At 41.6% G+C, this 26,523-nt stretch overlaps 1 protein-coding gene across 1 annotated transcript in view; it reads left to right on the top strand.

Moving 5' to 3' along the window:
* The first annotated feature begins 1,296 nt into the window (after positions 1-1,296).
* LOC135558616 (RNA-binding Raly-like protein) overlaps positions 1,297-26,523 on the top strand; it is a 70,199-nt gene continuing 44,972 nt past the window's right edge. The window contains exons 1-2 of the mRNA XM_064992559.1: positions 1,297-1,531; positions 25,592-25,667. Coding sequence (XP_064848631.1) covers positions 1,492-1,531; positions 25,592-25,667 — 116 coding nt within the window. The 5' untranslated portion in view covers positions 1,297-1,491. The remainder of the gene's footprint in view (positions 1,532-25,591; positions 25,668-26,523) is intronic.

The following is a 26,523-nucleotide window of genomic DNA, read 5'->3' as shown; positions in this document are numbered from 1 at the left end:
ATCTGAAAAATGGAGCAGAGATGGCTGTAAAGCCAGTGATGTCCATCGCTGAACGCCGCCCGAACAAGGAGAGGAGCCGACTTCAGCGGAAGTCGTGACAATCACTCCAGTGTTAATTTGCTAAATTGTAATTACTTCACTACTGTTGGCCTATTTATTTATTGCCTTACCTCCTTACTCCATTTGCAGACACTGTATATATATTTATATATAGATTGTGTTATTGACTGTACTTTTGTGTATCCCATGTGTAACTCTGTGTTGTTGTTTTTTGTCACACTGCTTTGCTTTATCTTGGCCAGGTCGCAGTTGTAAATGAGAACTTGTTCACAACTGGCCTATCTGGTTAAATAAATGTGAAATATTTTTTTATTTTATTAAATTGACGTGTTTCTGTTGTTGAGTAAATGACTGGTTAATCAAGTGGAGGGAAACAAACACCAGAGGTCTGCTATACCTGTCTGTAAGCTCTATCTCCTCACCCTAATCACATTGCACTCGAGGGACACTGCCTGTGTTTATACTGTGTGTGTGTGAGTCTGTGTTCAGCATTTGATTGTGTGCATGTGTGTGTGTGTGTGTGTGTGTCTTAGCCTCAGTAGAATGACTCTGTCTTAGATAAGGCTTAATTAATGTTGCTTTCTCCACAACAGGGAGGTGAGTCCCCCCCCCCTCTTTCTATCGCTCCCTCTCCCCCTCTCTCTCTATCACTCTCTCTCCCCGCACTCTCTCCCTCCCTCTTTCCCCTCGTACTCAAGGATCTCCACTGTTAACTCATCCAGTCGTCACCCACAACACCCACACTCTCTGAATGATGTGTGTGTGTTTGGTGCATGTGCGTGCCTGTGTATAATGCCATCCCTGTGTGATATGAGGTCAGTGGTGAGCTCCTCTCGTCATCTCTGTATTTGGCTCTGCTGTGTCCTCAGATTCATGCTCCTCTCTTAGACCCCTGCCCTCCCCTGTCCCCCCTTCACTCCCTTAGCCCCCGGCTGTGGATAGAGTTACCCTCTCTTCACCACACCCCCCCCCCCCACACACACACACACACACACACACACACACACACACACTTCTTGGCAGCTCTCTCTTTGCCTGGGCAGACTCTATAAGCCCTGAGCCCCGGCCAGGCTCTTGTTGCTGTGAAAAATAAATTGACACACTCACACTAACCCCCCCCCCCCTCCCCTGCCTGCTGGAGCTAATGGGCTAACCCAGTGCTTCCTCTCTCCACCCCCGCTGCAGAGGGACAGATGGTACATACTGTTGGTGCTGCTCTAACTGCTCTGTCATTGATTCAGTAGTAACACAGTCGTCAGTCCACAGCCTGCCTGCCTGCAGAGAGAGAGCCAAAACAGGAAGAGAGAAAGAGAGGACACAAGGAGAGAAGAAAAGAGAGTGATTGTGAGAGAGAAGCAGGGAAAGCGTCCAGCCATCTTTCTGTCTCCAGTCTGAAAGCCACAGACGCCCTCTTTGTTTGGCGTCCCTGATATGACCCTGTTCAAAAGTGAGCACCACCGCAGCCCACGATGTGAGTATGCCAGGCTATAGATACCACTCTATGTGTGTCTGTGTCTGTATGTTTCAGTGTGTATGTATGCATCTCCTACTCAATCTCTTTCTGCTTATACCTCCCTTCTACCTCCCTCCCTGTTTTCGTCTCTCCCCGTCTATCCCTTTCTTCACCCCCCTTTTTCTACTTTTCACTCCCCTTTCTTTCACATCCCTTTTCTCCTTCCTCCCTACTTTCTCTTGGTTTCTCTCCCACTGCCTCTCTATTCCCTAAATCCCTCTGTCCTTATTTCCCCTCTCCTTACTCTATCCCCCTTTCTCTCTCCCTCTGCTATTTCCTCATGCCGACCCTTACGCCTGGCCAGGGATAACCCTGTCTAATGGAACGAGAGACAGAATCAGAGAGAGAGAAGGAGTGAGTGAGGTAGTGAAAGGATCCCGAGTTGAGGTGACAGGAACTCGACTGTTTACTCTCCGAACACAGCTGAGCTTAGCCAAGGACTGGAGAGGTGTGTTTGAGAGGACGTGGGCGTGATGAGAGCGTGTTATGGGCCTGTCATTTATCTGGGTGCGGGTGCTTGCGAGAGAGAGAGATAGACAGAGAGGTAGAAAGAGATCACTTATGTGTGTCCACATACATGTTATAATAATATGAGCATGGGTACATGAGATTGCATTATGACAGATGTCCGCAACTGTGATAGTGTGTTGGCCAACAAAGTGGTGTTGGATTTAGACTCTCTGAGGCATCCGGCTGTGTGCTTGACAGGCTCTCCTGCAGTGCTAGACTGTGTGAATCGATCCTGTGGTTCAGCCAAGACTAGAGCAGCCCAGTAGGAAGAAGAAGGGCACAGGGTCAGCTCTCTCTCACTGGAGCAGAGAGGACAGAGCGAGAGAGTCTTCAGGACGCGAGGGCTAGAGCTGAACCTTCTACCCAGCTGAGCCTTCACTAGGGTTGTCAATATCTGTGGAGAGTGGGATGACATCGGTGCACAGGGAAAGATGCTATTTCTATTGCACGTCTTAGTAACTGCATGCGTATATGTAAAAAGAGAGAAAGGGCGAGGGGGGAGAAGACATTATTAAAAGCCCACTGCAGTCAAAACCAGATTTACCTGTGTTTTATCCAGAAAATTATGTCATGGCTTTAGAAGTGTCTGATAGGCTAATTGACATAATTTGAGTGAATTGGAGGTGTAGCTGTGGATGTATTTCAAGGCCTACTTTCAAACGCAGTGCCTCTTTACTTGACATCATGGGAAAATCAAAAGAAATCAGCCAAGACCTCAGAAAACAAATTGTAAACCTCCACAAGTCTGGTTCATCCTTGGGAGCAATTTCCAAACGCCTGATAGTACCACATTCATCTGTACAAACAATAGTACACAGGTACAAACACCATGGGACCACACAGCCATCATACCGCTCAGGAAAGAGACGCGTTCTGTCTCCTATAGATGAACGTACTTTGGTGTGAAAATTGCAAATCAATCCCATAACAGCAAAGGACCATTTTTTATTTAACTAGGCAAATCAGTGAAGAACAAATTCTTATTTTCAATAACAACCTAGGAACAGTGGGTTTAACTTCCTTGTTCAGGGGCAGAGTGACAGATTTCTACCTTGTCAGCTTGGGGATTCAATCTAGCAACCTTCCAGTTACTAGTCCAACGCTCTAACCACTAGGCTATCCTGCTGACCTTGTGAAGATGCTGGAGGAAACAAGTATCTATATCCACAGTAAAAACGAGTCCTATATCGACATAACCTGAAAGGCCGCTCAGCAAGGAAGAAGCCACTGCTCCAAAACCGCCATAAAAAAGCCAGACTACAGTTTGCAACTGCACATGGGGATGAAGATCATACTTTTTGGAGAAATGTCCTCTGTTCTGATGAAACAAAAATATAACTGTTTGGCCATAATGACCATCATTATGTTTGGAGGAAAAATGGGAGGCTTGCAAGCTTAAGAACACCATCCCAACCGTGAAGCATGGGGGTGGCAGCATCATGTTGTGAGGGTGCTTAGCTGCAGGAGGAACTGGTGCACTTCACAAAACAGATGGCATCATGAGGGATGGAAAATTATGTGGATATATTGAAGCAACATTTCAAGACATCAGTCAGGAAGTTAAAGCTTGGTCGCAAAACGGGTCTTTCAAATGGACAATGACCCCAAGCATACTTCCAAAGTTGTGGCAAAATGGCTCAAGGTCAATAAAGTCTAGGTATTGGAGTGGCCATCACAAAGCCCTGACCTCAATCCTATAGAACATTTGTGGGCAGAACTGAAAAAGCATGTGCAAGCAGGGAGGCCTACAAACCTGACACAGTTACACCAGCTCTGTCAGGAGAAATGGACCAAAATTCACCCAACATATTGTGGGAAGCTTGTGGAAGGCTACCCAAAACGTTTGACCTAAGTTAAACAATTTAAATGCAATGCTACCAAATACTAATTGTAAACTTCTGACCCACTGGGAATGTGATGAAATAAATAAAAGCTGAAATCAATTTCTCTACTATTATTCTGACATTTCACATTCTTAAAATAAAGTGGTGATCTTAACTGTCATAAAACATGGACTTTTAACTAGGATTAAATGTCAGTAATTGTGACAAGCTGAGTTTAAATGTATTTGGCTAAGGTGTATGTAAACTTCCGACTTCAACTGTATATATTTCCACACTATGATGTTGGAATGATACTGTGAAATTGTTAAAAATTATGATAATGCCATTTAGTGTAAGAGCTGTTTGAAAAGACAGCCTGCAATTTCAGCCTGTTTATGTGGGATGGAGTTTTGGCCTTCCATGGTGACATCACGATGTGGTAAATTAGTTAATAGACGAATAAAAAAGAGAATTCCAAACATCTCTGCCAATAACAGCTAATTGTCAGTTTTCCCTTCCCCACTCAGACCATTCCCAGACAGTCCTAGAAAGATTCTTGCTTGAGAAATTGCCCTTTGCTAAGAAGCTATCTTTCTTTTTCACCATTTTAATTGAAAACCATCACAGTAACCAGGTTTCCATCTAACCATTTCATGCAGATGAATGACCTGATGCATAAATTCACAACAGGGATTATGGAAACAGCTCATTTCTGTGTAAAACTTCCAATGTCAACAAAACAAAATACGCTAGACAACGTGGGATATTTGTCTGTGATATAGATTATGGACAGTTGCAGTGGAAAAGCTTTTATGCGCAAATATTGACAGTAAAGCCATATAATGTCTCAGTAAACGTGCAGTCACGTGATGTTGTCGCCTACTACCACCACGACATGGAAAACAATGCAGTTTATAGGCAGATGAAATAATGAACATCAGAACTTCTTTCAGAACTTCGTAACTTATGGTGGTTAAGTGCCCTGATGAGCTTCGTGCAAATTTCCAAGAGATATTGAGGATAGGCTATCATTTAAATGATGCCGATGTCATGATGATCGGTGCTTGGCTGACAATTCTAAAAATAAAAAAGGTTTTTGTGACAAAACCATATGTAGTGTTAAAAATGCAATGGAAACACATTCAACTAGTTTTTTATTCAGGACATGAAAACTTAGGGCTCGATTCAATAAGATCCGCTTTAAAAAAATACAGTTGAAGTCGGAAGCTAACATACACTAAGGTTGGAGTCATTAAAACGTGTTTCAACCACTCCACAAATTTTTTGTCAACAAACTATATTTTTGGCAATTCGGTTAGTATGCATGAAACAAGTAATATTTCCAACAATTGTTTACAGACAGATTATTTCACTTATAATTCACTGTATCACAATTTCTTTCATTACATTCCCAGTAGGTCAGAAGTTAACATACACTCAATTTGGTAGCATTACCTTTAAATTGTTTAACTTGGGTCAAGCATTTTGGGAAGCCTTCCACAAGCTTCTCAAAATATGTTGGGTGGATTTTTTGCCCATTCCTCCTGACAGAGCTGGTGTAACTGAGTCAGGTTTGTAGGCCTCCTTGCTCGCACACACTTTTTCAGTTCTGCCAACAAATTTCTATAGGATTGAGGTCAGGGCTTTGTGATGGCCACTCCAATACCTTGACTTTGTTGTCTTTAAGCCACAACTTTGGAAGTATGCTTGGGGTCATTGTCCAATTGGAAGACCCATTTGCGACCAATCTTTAACTTCCTGACTGACGTCTTGAGATGTTGCTTCTCCATCACTCATGATGCCATCTATTTTTGTTTAATCAGACCAGAGGACATTTCTCCATGTGCAGTTGCAAACCATAGTCTGGCTTTATTATGGCGGTTTTGGAGAAGTGACTTCATCTTTGCTGAGCGGCCTTTCAGGTTATGTCGATATAGGACTCGTTTTACTGTGGATATACATACTTTTGTACTTGTTTCCTCCAGCATCTTCACAATGTCCTTTGCTGTTGTTATGGGATTGATTTGCACTTTTCACACCAAAGTACGTTCGTCTCTAGGAGACAGAACACGTCTCCTTCCTGAGCGGTATGATGGCTGCGTGGCCCAATGGTGTTTATACTTGCGTAATGTTTGTACAGATGAACGTGGTACCTTCAGGCATTTGGAAATTGCTCCCAAGAATGAACCAGACTTGTAGAGGTCTACAAATTTGTCTTGGCTGATTGCTTTTGATTTTCCCATGATGTTAAGCAAAGAGGCACTGAGTTTGAAGGTAGGCCTTGATATACATCCACAGGTACACCTAAAATGGACTCAAATGATGTCAATTAGCCTATCAGAAGCTTCTAAAACTATGACATCATTTTCTGGAATATTCCAAGCTGTTTGAAGGCACAGTCAACTTAGTGTCTGTGAACTTCTGATACACTGGAATTGTGATACAGTGAATTATAGGTGAAATAATATGTCTGTAAACAATTGTTGGGAAAATGCATTGTGTCACGCACAAAGTCTATGTCCTAACCGACTTGCCCAAACTATATTTGTTCCAAGAAATTTGTGGAGTGGTTGAAACATGAGTTTTAATGACTCCAACCTAAGTGTATGAAAACTTCAGACCTCACATGTATTTGGCTAAGGTGTATGTTAACTTCCGAATTCAACTGTATATACACTACCATTCAAAAGTTTGGGGTCACTTAGAAATGTCCTTGTTTTTGAAAGAGACGCATATTTTTTGTCCATTAAAATTATAGACACCTCACTAGTCCTGAACTGGCATCTTCATTAAATTGTACCAGCAAAACACCAGTCTCAAAGTCAACAGTGAAGAGGCAACTCCGGGATGCTGGCCTTCTAGGCAGAGTTGCAACGAAAAATACATATCTCAGACTTGCCAATAAGAATAAAAGATTAAGATGGGCGAAATAACACAGACACTGGACAGAGGAACAGCACCCCTTCGTTGCCTCTTCACTGTTGACGTTGAGACTGGTGTTTTGCGCGTACTATTTAATGAAGCTGCCAGTTCAGGACTTGTGAGGCATCTCTTTCTCAAACTAGACACTCTAATGTACTTGTCCTCTTGCTCAGTTGTGCACCGGGGCCTCCCACTCCTCTTTCTATTCTGGTTAGAGCCATTTTGCGCTGTTCTGTTGAAGGGAATTGTACACAGCATTGTACGAGATCTTCAGTTTCTTGGCAATTTCTCCCATGGAATAGCCTTCATTTCTCAGAACTAAAATAGACTGATGACTTTCAGAAGAAAGTTCTTTGTTTCTGGCCATTTTAAACCTGTAATCGAACCCACAAATGCTGATGCTCCAGATACTCCTCTAGTCTATTGCTTCTTTAATTCTTTAGTGGCGATGAGACAAGGATATCCCTACCTAGTTGTATTGCTTCTTTAATCAGGACAACAGTTTAAAACTGTGTTACCTTAATTACGAAAGGGCTTTTTTTTTCTTTGCCCCATTTTTCTCCCCAATTTCGTGGTATCCAATTGTTAGTAGTTACTGTCTTGTCTCATTGCTACAACTACCGTACGGGCAGTCGGACTCACTATCAGACTCACAATCACAGCCAGGATTCAAACCAGGGTGTCTGTAGTGATGCCTCAATCACTGGGATGCAGTGCCTTAAACCGCCGCGCCACTCTGGAGCTTTAGCCAACATCCACATGGCAGTTGTTTTGACGATGTCTTAGGTGGAACTGCATTACAGCTGTCAAATCCACAAGTGGCTCTCGGCATTATACCTAAAACAGACATTACCATTGGCGGCACAGTGTCGAATTAACAGCCTTGTTTACAAGTTGGAACACAGGAATTTAAGATATAATCTACACCTTGATTAGGATGATAGAAATCCTCATTATTTAGTTGAATGTTTTTTTTCAATTTAAGAGTAATTATTTCTATATATCCTAAGCTTTCTCGTTCTGAACTTCTTATTTGAGTGATTTGACAGCCGACACCGCCAAAACATAGCTATACGGTCGTCTGCTACCGCAGGTTAACGCCTGATCTGATTGAATATAGGCCTTAAGTGCAAAAGTGCCGTTATTTGGACTGTCATCACATTCAGCATTTTATCGCCTAAAAAGTCAGTTTGATTGAAACCTCTGGTGGGAAAATGCACATGTACTTTTTTTATATCCGCATTCAAATCTGTCGCCAATTGGAAGTCTAGCTAGTAAGGTACTTAATTGTTACCTAGAAATGATTCGATATTGAGACAAAAAAAACAGATGCATTGGACCTTTAAGGGTTGTAGAGCTTGGAACAGAGAAATAAAATTGTTTAGTAAAATAACCAGAAAGCTAGAGAGAGACAGAGTGAGAGGATGAGGGAGGGAGGAAGAGTCCTCAGAGAGTGAGAAAGATAGAGAGAGATCCGGAATATCTTTGTATACTAAGCACATGAATTTAGGACCCACTGGTTACAAACTGGTTGAATCAGCAATGTAATTTGTCAACATATTTTGATGTGGGATCTACTTGGATAATACATTGGATTTTTTTTTTAAACATCAAGTTAAACTTGTTTTGAGGGTGATATTTCAACCACACCATTATACCATCATTGTAACCAATTTTCAACATAGACCAGCCTTGTGCAAAATATGTTGAACCTTTGAAACAACATTAGATCTTCAATGTTATATCCACTATCAGAAAAAAACTGTAGGCTGGGCAGCATCTCCTACTGGAGAGTTGATCTACACCTATTCATTTGTTCTCCCATTCAGGGTTTTAACCAAATCCATATTTTCTATTTATCACTGACTACTACCAATGTGCTGTCGTGAAAATGATTATGGAGAGATCTCTTAATAGCTAAATACATTCACTGTTTGTCTATAAATTAATAATTGATACGTTAGATTCATGTCTCCATCAGAACCAAAAATCTAAGACAAAGAATAGGTCTAAATCAAATCAAGCTTTATTTAAAGTGCATTTAAAGTTTGATTAGATTTAGTCGTATTCTTTAACTTTTTGGTTGAGATGGATGAATCCAACATATACATTATTCATCTGTAGACAAACTGGATATTGAATTGTGTTTGGTTGTCAGTGCAACCAAATATCAACATTTAAAGGAGATCTTCTGCTTGGATAGTTCCATCTGTGCCACTGACTTAGCTTTAATTCCAGTTGGTCTAATAATGTATTAATTGACATGTTTGATTCACATCCCCATCTCAACCCAAAATCCCCAAAGTTAAAGAAAATGACTAAATTAAATCCAATCAAACTTTAAATGCAATTTAAATTAATTTAGTCATATTCTTTAACTTTGATTATTGGTTGAGATGGAAACATGAATCCAACATATAATTATTAATTAGTAGACAAACTGGAATTAAAGCCAGAATAAGTCAGTGGTACAAAATACAAATCTCCTTCAAATGTTTATTTATAACCAAAAGCAATTCAATTACACTTTGAAATACTGCAAGTAGCCTATTAACATATCAACAAGTTAACAAATAGACCTATGTTGGATTCACATCTCCAACTAAACCAAAAATAAAAGTTAAAGAATAGGATTAAGCCAGTGGCTCAGAATAAACTATCCAAGCATTAGATATAATTCAAATGTTGATGTTTGGTTGCTTTGTCATCCAAACACAATTCAATATGACTTTTGTAATACAGTAAATAGTCTAAAGTTAAGACATCTTACAAACTAATGTAACAGTATTTATTCAACCTTAAAATTAGTAACACATCCATGGTCTCATTTTAAAGTTACTGTAACTATAAATGTCTTTTTATGTCATCATAGAAAGTGCGCATGTTCAAGATAGCATGCAAAGGTCGCAGGTCTGTTGAGATCTTCACAATTTCTATAATAATCTGTGCAGAGTCTTGAAAAGCATTGATCATTGGCGCTAGGCCTATGTACTTTTAATGTAATCTCAAATACAATCCAGGTCATTTGCTTGTGCTGTTAGATGAAGCACAGTGATGACACATGAAGTTGTTGTATAAATACAAAACATCTGACATTGTATTCCCATTTGAACTTCGTAGTCCTTTGAAATGGTTGAAAGTGCAGTGATAACACATTTTGATAACAAGTAAACAAAAAAACTGTTTTTCCTGTGGAATTTGGTTGTGCTTTTAGATCAGGGCTAGGCAACCCTGTTCCTTGATTGCCGCAAGTACTGCAGGATTCTGTTCCAACTAGTCCCCACACCAGACCAACTGAGCTAATTGATCAGTTCAGTGATTGCCTAAATTCAACACACCTGGTCGTCCAGGTGGGTTAAATCAAACACATGAAGTGCCTGCTGCACTCCAGGACCAGGGTTGCCTACCTGTGTTTTAGATGGTTGAAAGCATAGTGATAACACATGGGGAATTCAACCAACTTCTGGCTGTCCTTTTGAGTGGGTGAATAAAGGTTGAAATCTCATTGATCAACATCTCAACCAAATATTACCCACATGTTGACGTTGAAATGACGTGGTGTGCCCAGTGGGGATACCACATATTCTATTCTCTCCTCTTCTAATCATTTATGTTCAATGAGGTTTTCTTCCCTTTTTAAGTTTTGGCATATTCATTCCAGCACCATACATCTCACTGCTGGTTTGCTTCTGAAGGTAAGCAGGGTCAGTATGGATGAAGCTGAAAATAAACGTGGGAAAATAAGTCACGTTTGTGGAAAAATATCATGAGGAAAAAATACATGAAAATTAACATGAAAATGAACATTAACATCAATTGTGTGTCATGTTCATTTTTACACCACTTCCAGTCTCCCATCCAGGGACCAACCAGGACCAACTGCATAGCTTCAGAAGCAAACCAGCAGTGGGATGCAGAGTGCTATGTTTCTGGAATGAATGTGCCAAAACTTACAAATGGGAAAAAAGGCAGCAACTGAAAAAAGGCAGCAAAAGCGAAGGCCAGGGCAACATGACCAAACATAGGGAAAATTGTCAGGAGAAGGCAGCCGTTTTATTGAATTATGTAATCATAACAAATGTTTCACTGCAAATGTTTTTTTTTTGTATCCATTTACAATTCATTTTTTATTATTTCCTTGTAAAATTTTGTTTTGCTCTCAATATCATTGTTTGTGTTTGCATTACTAAGAATGTTGTTGTCGACTTCAGAAGTTTTGCTTGATATTAATGGCACAAGCGTAACTCACTCACTATAGTATTATACCATATAATAACACCATTAGTCTATTAAAGGTGTTTAAAGTGGCAGTCCTTAATTGAAACCTTAACAAAGTGTTCTCACCCGCACAATTTCAGTGAAAGCTGAGGGATGGGTCTGGAGAAATGCAACCACTCTCAAATCCATAGAATACACTGTTGGGGGCAAGGACTGACCATCCATGATATCAACATATATCATTTTTAGGCTATACAGTGGTTGTTTACATTTACTTTGTTTACAAACGTTGGAGTATATCAAGCTTATATTTTGGGTTCAAATGGGGTACGATAGCTGAACTAAGAATGAATTTACAGTGCCTTCAAAAAGTATTCAAACCCCTTGACTTATTCCACATTTTGTAACAGCCTGAATTCAAAATTGATTCAATATTTAAAAAAAGATCTGTCATATAATAACCTATGCCCATAATGACAAAGTGAAAACATGTTTTTAGAAATATTTGCAAATGTATTGAAAATGAAATATAGAAATATCTAACTTACATAAGTATTCACACCCCATAATTATTCACACTGAGCCAATCCATGTCAAAATCAAATTCGGCAGTGATTACAGCTGTGAATTTTTCTGGGTAAGTCTCTAAGAGCTTTGCACACCTGGATTGTACCATTTTTGTACGTTCTTCATTTTTAAGCTCTTCAAGATCTGTCAAGTTGGGTGTTGATCTTTGCTAGACAGCCAAGTCTTGTCAGATATTTTCAAACCGATTTAAGTCAAGACTGTAACTACACCACTCAGGAACATTCAATGCCGTCTTGGTAAGCAACTCCTGCGTATATTTGACCTTGTGTTTAAGGTTATTTTCCTGCTGAAAGGTGAATTTGTCTCTCAGTGTCTGTTGGAAAGCAGACTGAGCCAGTTTCTCATCTACGATTCTGCTTGTGCTTAACTCTATTCCATTTCTTTTCATCCCCCCACAAAACTCCCTAACCATTGCTGATGACAAGCATACCCATAACAGGATGCAACCACCACCATGCTTGAAAATAAATATGAAGAGTTGTACTCAGTCATGTGTCGTGTTGCATTTTCCCAAAACATAACCCTTTGTATTCAGGACATTTCTTTGCCACCGTTTTTGAAGTTTTACTTTAGTGCCTTATTGCTAACAGAATGTATGTTTTGGAATATTTTCATTCTGTACAGGCTTCATTCTTTCATTTAGGTTAGTATTGTGGAGTTACTACAATGTTGTTGATCCATCCTCAGTTTTCTACTATCCTATCACAGCCATTCAACTCTGTAACTGTTTTAAAGTCACCATTGACCTAATGGGGCAGCAGGGTAGCCTAGTGGTTAGAGCATTGGACTAGTAACTGAAAGGTTGCAAGTTCAAACCCCCGAGCTGACAAGGTACAAATCTGCTGTTCTGCCCCTGAACAGGCAGTTAACCCACTGTTCCTAGGCTGTCATTGAAAATAAGAATTTGTTCTTAACTGACTTGCCTAGTAAAATTAAGGTAATTTTTTTTAAATGGTGAAATCCTTGAGCAGTTTCCTTCCTCTCCGGCAACTGAGTTAGGAAGGACGCATGTATCTTTGTAGTGACTGGGTGTATTGACACACCATCTGAAGTGTAATTTATAACTTCACCATGTTCAAAGGGATGTTCAATGTCTGCTTTAAAATGTTTTACCCATTTACCAATAGGTGCCCTTCTTTATGAGGCATTGGACAACCTCCCTGGTCTTTGTTGATGATTCTGTGTTTGATAAGCACTAATCGACTGAGGGACCTTATAGATAATTGTATGTGTGCGGTACAGAGATGTGGTAGTCATTCAAAGGTCATGTTAAACACTATTATTGCACAAAGCGGGAGTCCATGCAACTTATTATGTGCACATTTTTACTCCTGAACTTTATTTAGGCTTGCCATAACCAGTGGTGTAAAGTACTTAAGTAAAAATACTTTAAAGTACTAATTAAGCATTTGTTGGGTGGTATCTGTCTGTACTTTTCTTTACTATTCATATTTTTTACAACTTTTATATTACTACATTCCTAAAGAAAATAATGTACTTTTACTCCATACATTTTCCCTGACACCCAAAAGTACTAGTTAATATTTGAATGCTTAGCAGGACAGGATGGTCCAATTCACACACTTATCAAGAGAACATCCCTGGCCATCTCTACTGCCTCTGATCTGACGGACTCACTAAATAAAAAAGTACTATGTTTGTAAATGATGTCTGAGTGTTAGAGTCCCCTGGCTATCCGTAAATACAAATGAATTTTCAAAATCATGCCATCTGTTTTGCTTAATATAAGGAATTTGAAATGTGATACTTAATTAAATTTGAGCAATTAGATTTACTTTTGATACTTATTTAAAACCAAATACTTTTAGACTTTTACTCAAGTAGTATTTTACTGGATAACTTTCGCTTTCGATTAAGGTATCTTTACCTTTACTTAAGTATTTTTCCACAACTGGCTATAAGAACGGGGTTGAAAACTTATTGACTGAAGACATTTCAGCTTTAAATTAAAGCACATTTTTAAACATAATTCCACTGACATTATGGGGTATTGTGTGAAGGCCAGTGACAAAAAGAATCTCAATTGAATCCATTTTAAATGCAGGCTGCAACACAACAAGATGTGGAAAAAGTCAAGGATTGTGAATACTTTCTGAAGGCTCTGTATACTCCTATATTCTTCAAGAATCAATGGGTACATATCATTCATTTATAAGTCCAAAAATGTATGTAGCAACTGTGGATTGCCCCTTTAATAGGAAGTGACCTTCATATAGCAGAACCATGTCGCCATTTCAATGTGATCCATTAACCTGCCCCCCCCCCCCCAATTTTTTTTTTATGTCCACTGTTCTGATAATGTCACGCAAAATCTTTCCCTTGACCAGCATTTGGGTTTTTAAGATTTGGTCACCCTAATTCCAACCGGTAGAAACATTGCAAACAGAACAAATTCTTATTTTACAATGACGGCCTACCCCGGCTAAACCCTCCCCTAACCCGGATGACGCTTTTTTGTGAGGGTGTATGTAGTGAGAGCTGTTAGAGTAGATCCATTAGAGAATAGGTGGTATGAATAAATAAACACAGCAGCACAAGCAGGCTCACCAGACAGACCCCTGAGACTGGTCCACCCTTCACACCAGGGAGAGACCTACACTAATATCTCTCTGAAGCTCTCAGAGGGCAGTGTGCGGTGTCCTTACAGCATACAGTATACATGTATATTACTAGAAAAAGTCATATTGAACGTTGAAAGAAGTATGTCCAAGAATGCGGTGAGAGAGGTACGGCCAGGCAGCTTGTATCAGAAACTCAGCCGCTCCAGTGGTTCTGCTCTTTGTGTAAGCTGCGCTGCCATGCCCCTGAGCCAATGTGTGTGTGTGTGCCCATGGCTCCCTGCCTCTTTGTAAGCTGACTGACAGACTAACTGACTGATTGACTGACTGACTGATTGACTGACTGGTTGACTGACTGACTGGTTGACTAACTGACTGACTGGTTGACTGACTGACTGACTGATTGATTGACTGATTGACTGTTTGATTGACTACGTTCAACACTAGGGAAATAGCTGGGGCTATTCTATGGAAAAATGAAAGTGTTATTTATTGAATCTCAATGAACATAAATGATTAAAGGAGGAGACAATAGAATAGAGGCTGTGGTACGTCCCCACTGGGCACACCACGTCATATTTGGTTGATCAATGAAATTTCAACCTTTATTTACCCACTAAAAAAAACAGGCTGAAGTTTGTTGAATTACATGTGTTATTACTATGCTTTCAACCATTTAAAATCACAACACAGTTCAAATGGGAATATAATGTCAGGTGTTTTGTATTTATACAACTTAATGTGTCATCACTGTGCTTCAACTAACAGCACAACCAAATGACCTGGATTGTAGTTGAGATTACATTAAAAGTACATAGGCCTAGCGCCAATGGTCAATGATGTTCAAGACTCTGCACAGATAATTTTAGAAATTGTGAAGATCTCAACAGACCTGCGAACTTTGCATGCTATCTTGAACATGCACACTTTCTATGATGACTTAAGAAGACATTTATAGTTACAGTAGGCTAACCTGATAATGTGGCAGTCAATGTGTTACTCATGTCCGAAAACCATGAAAATGTCAAAGTAATAAACAATTCATGTGATTTGTTCACACGTGTCTGAAAATCATGTGTTTTTTTAATGTGATTTTTTAATGTGATGTTTTGTAAGGGCAATAATGCAACTGTCAGGATCGCTGTGATATACCTTTCTAACCTATACTATCTCTCTCTCTCTCTCTCTCTCTCGCTCTCTCCTCTCTCTCTCTCTCTCTCTCTCTCTCTCGCTCTCTGTCAGGATTCCTGTGATGTACCTCTCTCTACTGTCTTTCTAACTCTCTCTCTCTCTCTCTCTCTCTCTCTCTCTCTCTCTCTCTCTCTCTCTCTCTCTCTCTCCTCTACTCCCCTTTCTCTCTCTTTCAACTGTCTCTCCCCCGTCTTTTTCTCCATCCTCTCTCTCCCTCTCACGCCCACTCCCCGTCATGCTGCTTTGTTAGGCCTATTGTTATGACAGTGATGTTGGTGGTTGCTCAGCTGGTGATATCGTCAGTAAGAAACCTGTCAGCAGACTCTGATCTGAGATCAAATGGACCAGGACTCCTGTCAGAGAAAGCAGATGGGAGTGATCCAGGAAGTCAGATCTGAGAACAGCACGATGGTAGAGACTTTGCATTATGTGTCAGCATGATGTGAACAGGCAGGTGGGCAGTGCTTTAACAGTCCTGTTTGACAAACTACCCACTCTGCCACTGCAGAATGCCAGCCTCGTGTGTGTGATAGGCGGTGCCACTTGCCAAAAACACACAGGGCTCCACGCTGTGCAGGATCCCCCACAATTCATCTGTTCCTGGAGCGCACAAAACTGCCAAAATGTCACTCCACTCCACTCCACAGCTCATTGCTCTCGTTACATCATCTTTTCCACATCGGGGGCTTGACTCCGGGTTTAAGAGGTCACAGTATTTGCCTTAGTAAAATACTAATAAAAAACAAAACATCCAAGTAGGATGTTTTTGCTTATGCATATCCTCCTCTCTTCCAGGTAATGTGATTAAGCTGGCTTTAGATATGAGCATTTACCATAGCTGGTGGTGAGGCAGAGTAGAGGTCGGTGGGAGATGCAGGAGCCAACAGTCAGTCAGAACACGGCAGTAGGGATTATGGATTTATAATCCTGTGGTTATGATTACAACTCATTTCATGTGACCTTGGTTTTGGTCACACTGACAGACAGTCACTGGCTGCAGCCGCTTGTTTGATGACGCATCTCTGTTTCAGTTTACTGGTTTCGTGGTTGATGAGATTCTATACCGAGTCCTCCACCCTTTCTGGCCTCTTTGTCATCATGTTCACAGACTTCAACACAGAGATTGTGGAGATAAACTTATGAACAAGGGATCATCAGAATCGAGGTCAATGCATTGTTCATTTTGTCAGATTAGGAACTGAATTGGAATTTGTGTGTTTTCCATGTTACCTCAATAGTGGGGTTGAAAAAGTGGAGTTAGTGTTTCTTACAATAGTTCATTCCTACCCCTGCTGTTTTACTCTAATCAGAAATTCCATAAGGAATTAAATAGAAAAATATGCATAGAACATCTTGTCGATGACTGTTTGTTTTTTTACTGTAGACCTGTGTTCATGTTATAAAGTACCATCTGTGTAGGTTTGAAAAATCCTAGGAACTTTGCAAAAATTCACTGTTTTTTTTTAGAAATCCTGGTTGGAGGTTTCCGGAATTTCTGCTTATTCTCTCCTGATTTCAGGAATCTTTCAATTGGAATTTCTGCAAAACCACAGAATTTTGGGAAAGTTAGCGTATTTTTGCAACCCTACACGTGTTTGTGTGTCCATCCCACATCCTGACTCTGGGTTGACTAATCTGCTCAGGGTGCCTGGCCAACTAATGTGTGCACTGGCTGCACTGTGGTGACGGTCCTATAGCCTCATCCATGTATTGTATGTGTATGTGACCACTTTGAGTCTGTTAGCATCCTCCCTGGTTTTTCCTTAATAGACTCTCAATCTGTGCATGTCCTCTGTGCAGGTGGGTCCTCTGTTCACAGACCCCTCAACACAAAATGCTCTTCCACCCCAATAGTGCTAATGCCCCCTCTGGAAGCCTGCCATTTAGACAACAACAACAGAACACACAAGTGTCAAAAATGGTCACTCTTGTCACTCTAGTCCTGTTCTATCCCCAGCAGACATTAAAAGCTTTGTGGTAGTGTTTTAGATGTTTTTAGTGTTGAGAGGCATCCTGGAATGTGTTTGGATTGAGATCACAGTGGGAAAGCTAATTGCATTGTATTGCTTTTGTTTCCTTTCATCTCTCCCTGTCATTGTTGTTGTTCCTTGAAACCAATTGACTTGTATTGTCATATTGCATTTAACTGTGTTACAGGCCATTTATATATAGTACATGTTCTCATCGTAGCATTGGTTATGGAAGGCAAAAATACTCACATCATGTTTGACAAGCACACTTTGCATAACACCATTGTAGGTTGCCATCAACTGAAAACATTGCAATGTCTGCTCTTACAAAATCAATAAAGATACAGAATATCTGAATAGCTAAATGCAGAGACGGAAGTGAGAAGGAGATCAGGGGCAACTTTTATCTTCAACAGGAAAAGTAAAATAAATCACTGGAGGATGTATTTTAAGAGACATGGTTTTTCTACAGTCAAAATATTACAACAGCCACAATGCTGTTGACAACCAAAGCAGCCATGACTGCAGGTGTTTAACATAGCAGTCAATCTATTTCCTGTAGTTTTAAAATTTTTACATATTTTGTTTTATGTAATAAAGTTTTATGTAAAAAAATGATTTCTACTTCAAATGGAGCACACTTTCTTAAACTGCAGTGGGCTAAATCAGGCTCACAGTGTTTCTTGGCAAATCTACTTTGAAACAAAAGTATACACCTCACACAGATGGTTATGGTCTTAAACAAAATAACACACCTGCACCATGTCTGATATACAGTTGAAGTGTATTACATTTTGAGATGCATCCCAATATTAGACTGTATATGCATCACAGAAGACTGAAATATAACAACACTTTTTGATATAGAAACACCAGATTTTTGGCTTTTTTTTTAATCATGTTTATTAATTATGGATTTATGAAAAATATGAATAATATTCCACCCATGAAGTCGCTAGAGGGCGATTTGTTCATTTGACTGCAGGAAAGGGAAATAATATCATTCAAATAAGTTGACTCACCCACATAAGTACACCTGGATGCACATACATTTGAAAGATATCCTCCAGAAATGTAGGAAGGTTTACTGTTAAAGTGATATCCCTAGTATAAATACTGTAAAGTGCAGACACTAAAGGGTAAAACATGATTTTTTGAGTAAAATTGTGCTTTTTAGACACAACTGTAAACTTCAAGGAGTAGGGCATTCAATGAGTTGTTCTGATGGGAACCCGTGATGTCATCGGCCTACCCCTTGCTTGAGGAGCAGTAGAGAACAAAAGAGGAATGCCCCACCCCACCACTGCAATGTCATGACTTACCTGGACCACCTATTGAGATGTGCCTTTTGTTTTATAAACAGTGATGCGTATTAATGGATGCCAAGGGAAGCCAGGCTTCCCCCCAAAAAATGTATCAAGAAAAAAAGATAGATCTTTCATCTCTCTGTGTTTCATAATTTTCCTTCAATTCGCAAGAGGCTGAATGTATATCACAGGAGAAAGCACGCCTATGTCTCTATATGTGTAGGCCATCTATCTGATGCTGTCTGGTCCAAACAAGTATGACATTGTTGCCTTCCGCAGCATTGAAGGCAAGGGAAGCCAGCGAGCGTCTGGCCCCCTCTTGACAAAAATAGTATACAAAATTTGCCAAACCGCATTGAGCTATACTGAGCGAGCTCAACTGTGAATGGTTCTGGCACACCAAAAAAAGTGTCAAGGGAAGCCAGCTTGGATTTGGCTTCCCTCCTATCAAATCCCATTGAAAGTAATTGACAGAAAATTGTTGTGTTTTTTTATCTTCCAGTGGCTAGCTATCCAGCTAGCTAAATGTGTCTCTTTCCTAAATTAGCCTTGGATGGAGATAGGGATATGGACTTGTGGTTTTCATTAATTCTCCATACTGGCCAATGATTATAATGGTGATTCTGATCCAACCATTAATTCATACATTGTTGTGCCCCTGGCCTGAGAGAATGGAAGTTCAACATGCTAGTTGTAGAAGGTTAATGTTAACTAGCTAAAGTTGCCCATGAAAGGAAGTTAGGCTAGTGAGCAAGCATTTTAGCAAGGTAGCCTAGGACAACAAAAAATAAAAGCATGTACAGTCGCGGCCAAAAGTTTTGAGAATGACACAAATATTAATTTTCACAATGTCTGCTGCCTCAGTTTGTATGATGGCAATTTGCATATACTCCAGAATGTTATGAAGAGTGATCGGATGAATTGCAATTAATTGCAAAGTCCCTCTTTGCCATGCAAATGAACTGAATCTCAAAAAAAACATTTCAGCTGCATTTCAGCCTTGCCACAAAAGGACCAGCTGACATCATGTCAGTGATTCTCTCGTTAACACAGGTGTGAGTGTTGACGAGGACAAGGCTGGAGATCACTCTGTCATGCTGATTGAGTTTGAATAACAAACTGGAATCTTCCAAAGGAGGGTGGTGCTTGGAATCATTGTTCTTCCTCTGTCAACCAAGGTTGCCTGCAAGGAAACACGTGCCGTCATCACTGCTTTGCACAAAAAGGGCTTCACAGGCAAGGATATTGCTGCCAGTAAGATTGCACCTAAATCAACCATTTATCGGATCATCAAGAACTTCAAGGAGAGTGGTCCAATTGTTATGAAGAAGGCTTCAGGGCACCCAAGAAAGTCCAGCAAGCGCCAGGACCATCTCCTAAAGTTGATTCAGCTGCGGGATCGGGGCACCACCAGTACAGAGCCTGCTCAAAAATGGCAGCAGGCAGGTGTGAGTGTATCTGCACGCACAGTGAGGCAAAAGACTTTTGGAGGATGGCCTGGTGTCAAGAAGGGCAGCAAAGAAGCCACTTCTCTCAAGGAAAAACATCAGGGACAGACTGATATTCTGAAAAAGGTACAGGGATTGGACTGCTGAGGACTGGGGCAAAGTCATTTTCTCTGATGAAACCCCTTTCCGATTGTTTGGGGCATCCGGAAAAAAGCTTGTCCTGAGAAGACAAGGTGAGGGCTACCATCAGTCCTGTGTCATGCCAACAGTAAAGCATCCCGAGACCATTCATGTGTGGGGTTGCTTCTCAGCCAAGGGAGTGGACTCACTCACAATTTTGCCTAAGAACACAGCCATGAATAAAGAATGGTACCAACACATCCTCCGAGAGCAACTTCTCCCAACCATCTAGGAACAGTTTGGTGACGAACAATGCCTTTTCCAGCATGATGGAGCACCTTGCCATAAGGCAAAAGTGATAACTAAGTGGCTCGGGGTACAAAACATCAATATTTTGGGTCCGTGGCCAGGAAACTCCCCAGACCTTAATCCCATTGAAAACATGTGGTCAATCCTCAAGAGGCGGGTGGACAAGCACAAACCCACATATTCTGACAAAGTCCAAGCATTGATTATGCAAGAATGGGCTGCCATCAGTCAGGATGTGGCCCAGAAGTTAATTGACAGGATGCTAGGGCGATTGCAGAGGTCGTGAAAAAGAAGGGTCAACACTGCAAATATTGACTCTTTGCATCAACTTCATGTAATTGTCAATAAAAGTCTTTGACACTTATGAAATGCTTGTAATTATACTTCAGTTTTCCATAGTAACATCTGACAAAAATATCTGAAGACACTGAAGCAGCAAACTTTGTGAAAATTAATATTTGTGTCATTCTCAAAACCTTTGGCCACGACTGTACTGTATCAAATCAAATTTTATTTGACAGTCATAGACCGTTTCTTCAACATGAAAGAGAGCAGGATGGCATTGGCGTTTCTCTACAAGTAGGGTGAGTCAACATGTTTCTCTACTTGCACGGACGCTCATGCACACAAACACACATGCACAGAAATCAGAACCATGGACAGCCACATCATATTTAGCTTATGTTGATTGGACAAAATTATTTTTGGTATCTTTTTGTTGTCACTGTATTGGGCTAAGCATACTGTAGGTGATTTGATGATGTTGAAATGTTGAAGTTGAAATGGTGCAGGAATAGGGGAGGCAGCTTCTGTTATCCTTGCGGCTTGCAGTAACTCTCTGTGGTTCTAAATCAATAGTTATTTAGTGGTCCGAAAATGTGGGAAACATTAACTTGCTTGACCCTGCTGTAGGTCATGTAACTGTCTGTTACTGTACATGCAATATGCTTTGTGGACTTCACTGGACAGAGGTTGCTCTCCGGTTTTGTGGAAAAAAAATAAGGTGTGGTTGAATTTATTCTGCCTCTGTGTCTTCTTATTGTCTCGGCATTTAGGCCTATGAATTAACAGGTTATGGGGGGGCGTGGCTTCTCTAGTTATTTTACCCAGGCACCGCTACTGTTTGTAAATCAGGTGATAAATGAGGTGAAAAGCTGACTGGAGTGCCACTTTAAAACATGGTTTTGTTTGTTTGGGCTAATAGCTACGGCTTCTATCTGAGCACATGGCACGTGGTAATTGTCTGCAATTCACACCTCCCGATTATTAGCACAACACTCCCCCAAACATTTATTTGTTCAATTTGAATTTGAAGCCTTTTCCACTTCAGTCAGCAGTGTCCTTTTTTTGTGGACAACTGTAACACTTTTGTTTAACCCAGCGTGAACTGGCAGGAATTCATCATTTGTTGATGCAATTTACCGACTTGGCAGCAGAACGCGCCCAGATAGTGCTCCCACTGATTGGCAGCTCCTGATGAGTGACAGTTGGTTTCGCTCGGAGGGAGGCGCATGCAGTGTGGTCTGCTGTATATGGCTCGGGAGTGGGGAAGACTTTTGCTGCATTTACACAGGTATCTCAATTCAGACTCCCCCCCCCCCCCTAATTGCTCTCTGGACTAATCAGATCAGCTCTGAAAAAGATCTGATATGAGAAGATCTGATGTGATTGGTCCAAAGACCAACCCAAAAAAATATCAGAACTGGGCTGCCTGTGTAAGCACAGCCTTCTTGCTATTTTTGAGATGGCTGAGGAGTGGGTAAGATGGTTTGGTTGTCTGTAGATTGCTCAGGGGCGGGGAATATGGTTTGGTAATCTGTTAATGGTTCAGGAGCTGGGAATATAATAATATATGCCGTTTTAGCAGACACTTTTATCCAAAGCGACTTACAGTTATGCGTGTATTCACCCAGTTCAGAGCCCTGTCTCATTCCCCAAGCTCAGAGCCTGTCTCATTCCCCCAGCTCAGAGCCTGTCTCATTCCCCAAGCTCAGAGCCTGTCTCATTCCCCCAGCTCAGAGCCTGTCTCATTCACCCAGTTCAGAGCCTGTCTCATTCACCCAGTTCAGAGCCCTGTCTCATTCCCCAAGCTCAGAGCCTGTCTCATTCCCTCAGCTCAGAGCCTGTCTCATTCCCCAAGCTCAGAGCCTGTCTCATTCCCCCAGCTCAGAGACTGTCTCATTCCCCCAGCTCAGAGCCTGTCTCATTCACCCAGTTCAGAGCCTGTCTCATTCACCCAGCTCAGAGCCTGTCTCATTCCCCCAGCTCAGAGCCTGTCTCAGAGCCTTCTCATTCCCAAGCTCAGAGCCTGTCTCATTCCCCCAGCTCAGAGCCTGTCTCATTCACCCAGTTCAGAGCCTGTCTTCCCCCATTCAGAGCCTGTCTCATTTCCCAAGCTCAGAACCTGTCTCATCCCACCCAGCTCAGAGCCTGTCTCATCCCCCCAGCTCAGAGCCTGTCTCATTCCCCAAGCTCATTCTCATCCCCCAGTTCAGAGCCTGTCTCATCCCCCCAGCTCAGAGCCTGTCTCATTCACCCATCTCAGAGCCTGTCTCATTCACCCAGCTCAGAGCCTGTCTCATTCCCCCAGCTCAGAGCCTGTCTCATTCCCCCAGCTCAGAGCCTGTCTCATTCCCCCAGCTCAGAGCCTGTCTCATTCACCCATCTCAGAGCCTGTCTCATCCCCCCAGCTCAGAGCCTGTCTCATTCACCCATCTCAGAGCCTGTCTCATTCACCCAGCTCAGAGCCTCTCATTCCCCCAGCTCAGAGCCTGTCTCTTCTCCTCTTCTTCCCCATTTTGACTATTCTAGGTTTAACTATACGGAACCATGTGGCTTGGGAGCAGTCTTGCCCACTCAAAATGAGAACATTGAAATGATCAAAAACTATACAGGAGTTTTCTGTAGTGCAGAGTTATGGCGAGATGAGACACTGAGAGTTGCAAGATGTGAAATTGAATGAAAATGTAGCAACATACTGCTGGTTATTTGAACTTATACAACCAGGTTCATGAGAGTGATAGGTTTCCTCTAGGCTCCATGTTGGTCTACTGTACTTCAAACCACCCACTCACCACTGGTCAGGTTGCTTACGAGTCAAAAAGTATCTCAAACAGCGAAAAAAAAGAACTCAACAGCAAAGTCAAAATTATTGTGACGCTAATAATGTTCTGTCCCCTGCAGACATTGAAAGCTTTGTAGTTGTATTTTTTAACGTTGAGAGGCATCCTGCTTTGTGTTACAATGGAGAAGGCAGTAGGGAAATCGAATTGCCATCCCTCTCTCTTGAGGCTGGTCCCCTGTAGAGCAGGATGCGTGGGCTCTGTCTGTCTGTCTGTCTGTCTGTCTGTCTGTCTGTCTGTCTGTCTGTCTGTCTGTCTGTCTGTCTGTAAAGGCTTTATCATGTAATCGATTGGCTCAGTAAACAAAACACGAGGTACACTATTCCCACAGCCTTGTTGTAGTCACTACTGAAGCCTGTGGGGTTAATGTTATAGTGATGCATCTCAATGCTACTAATGGCTTATTCTGACTTCGTTTTGATAGGGTATAGCTGTGGGCTTGGGGGGTGGTTTCAAATGCTCTTCTAAATGTCTCTTCAGAAGACATAAAATAGTTAGAAATGTCGTTCACCAAGGCATATTTCTGCCAGCAGTGTGTATACTTTACTTGTTTGTGCATACTGTATCTGTCTGTAGGTGGTTGTTGACCCATGTGTGCCACTGGATGTGGACAGGAGGCAGTGGACGGCGGGGTGCGTTGTCAAAACTCTGCAGACTGAGAGCCCATACATTTCCCTGTGACAGACGGAGGGCAATTAGGCAACACAGCTCCGTTTATCAGACATGCTGTCACTGTGGGAAGCGAGGCCGGCCCTGGGCCTGAGCTCCAGAATACTGCCACTTTGCCAGCCTGACCCACCCTGCCAACCCCACCAGGGAGAGCCCGATCCGGGCCATGAAGGTGGAGGAGACCTAGGTCACACCCAGACCCTGGAGGACAGGCAAATAGGCTTGGTCAGGATATAAAAAGGGGAGGGCAAACCTACACAAATGCACACACACACACACACACACACACACACACACACACACACACACACACACACACACACACACACACACACACACACACACACACACACACACACACACACACACACACACACATACACACACACAAACACACACATGATTCTAACCCTAATTGTAATCCTAACCCTAAATCTAAAATAACCTTTGTCCTCATGGGAACCTTGGAATTTTTCTTGTTTTTACCATCCTTGCGGGTACTTTTGGGGTTTTCCAGTACCCACAATGATAATAATAAGCCCACCACACACACAAAGATGCACACTCCCCCATCACATCTCTCACTCTGCAGCCGGCTCAGTCATGCTTTAGTCCCCTCTCCCATCTGTCCATATTAGAATGGCCTCTCTTCTCTTTCCTCTTCTCTGAACCACCATCCCCTCTCACACGCCATAGAGGGAGAGCTGCTCTGGCATGTGCAATAATCAAGATGGCTTCTGTATAATTGAGCCACGGGGATGGTGTGTTTGTGTGAGTGTGTGTGTGTGTGTGTGTGTGTGTGTGTGTGTGTGTGTGTGTGTGTGTGTGTGTGTGTGTGTGTGTGTGTGTGTGTGTGTGTGTGTGTGTGTGTGCGTGCGTGCGCAAATATGTGTGCAAGTCGGAATGACCCTTGCCATGTGTCTCAACGCCAGTGAGCTAATGTGCTGTGACAAGAGTCTCTTGATGTACAGACATGTTTGTTTCTGATGCTAAGTTGGTGCCAACAGAGACACAGTTAGTGTCAGTGTGTAGATAGACGGCATGGGTGCCAGTCTGTTTCTGCCAACCACTGTCGTTTTCATGCCACATGAAGACAACAACAAAGTCAATTGCTAGAGTAAAAACAGAAAAGATATGGTTGGTTAAAGCAGAAACAGCCTGGTATTCGTAGTGCTGGAGCGAGTTATGCCATACTGTGCCATACCTTTTCACACCTGACTATGGTTGTGTTGTTCTTTACAGACATTAGCATGAGTGGAGAGCTGAAGTCCAGCCGTTCCAAGACCGGCAGCAAGAGACCCAGCAGCAATCCATACGGGTGAGTCTCATATCAGTTTATACACTTTCACTTCACTTTAGACTGCCAACCTGCGTGTCACACACACACACACACACTCGCCTCTCTGTTATGTGTGCCCTACAGCAGCACCCCTGTTGCCGTGGTAAATATCCCAGCTGGTGATTGGTTGTTGGTAAAGCATTAAGGTTGCTGCTCAGTGTGTTTGCCCCTGTTGAAAAATGGGGATAAACCAGAGAAACACACACACACACACACACACACACACATATTTGCCAATGCAATATCTGTTATCCTATATAATCATTTATACCACTCGTTTCTGATTGGCTTGAAGGATATTTTAGAGCGTGCATTATTTCCCTATAAGGCACGGTATATTTGCACGGTAGAATTAAATGGCTTTAGTTCATTCTTACATGTTCTATGTTTGAAAGCAAAAGTCGCTTTGAAAACATTATTGGCATTGTTGATTTCGATTTTCCTAATAGCAAGCTAGGACTGATGGTTTAGTTGTAGCAGAATTTGGGGTGAGCTGTTGTAACTTCTCAAGGAACATTTTCTGTTTTGAACTGTGATGTTATGCCTTGCGTAGACTCCTGTTATGTCGACACCCTAACACAAGGCCATTGTGTTCTGGAACTGTTGCTCTTAGAAAAGATCTGTTGCGTAAACAGTATGATTGTATTATGACCTCCTATTAAGAGACATGTAGCCATTTATTCTTTGAGTTGTTCCCTGTGGAATCAGAGATGGATCTCCAATGCAGCTGCTTGATTGAAGATTTTTCTATTATACAATGAAATAGTCTCTACGTTAATCTTTGGATCAAATTTTCCACAAAAGTTTAGTTAGATAAACTTGCAAGTCTGTTTGT

This window comes from Oncorhynchus masou, chromosome 2, assembly GCF_036934945.1.
Source record: "Oncorhynchus masou masou isolate Uvic2021 chromosome 2, UVic_Omas_1.1, whole genome shotgun sequence".
NCBI lineage: Eukaryota > Metazoa > Chordata > Actinopteri > Salmoniformes > Salmonidae > Oncorhynchus > Oncorhynchus masou.
The sequence above is the reverse complement of the archived record's forward strand: the minus strand, read 5'-3'. Positions and strand labels throughout refer to the sequence as shown.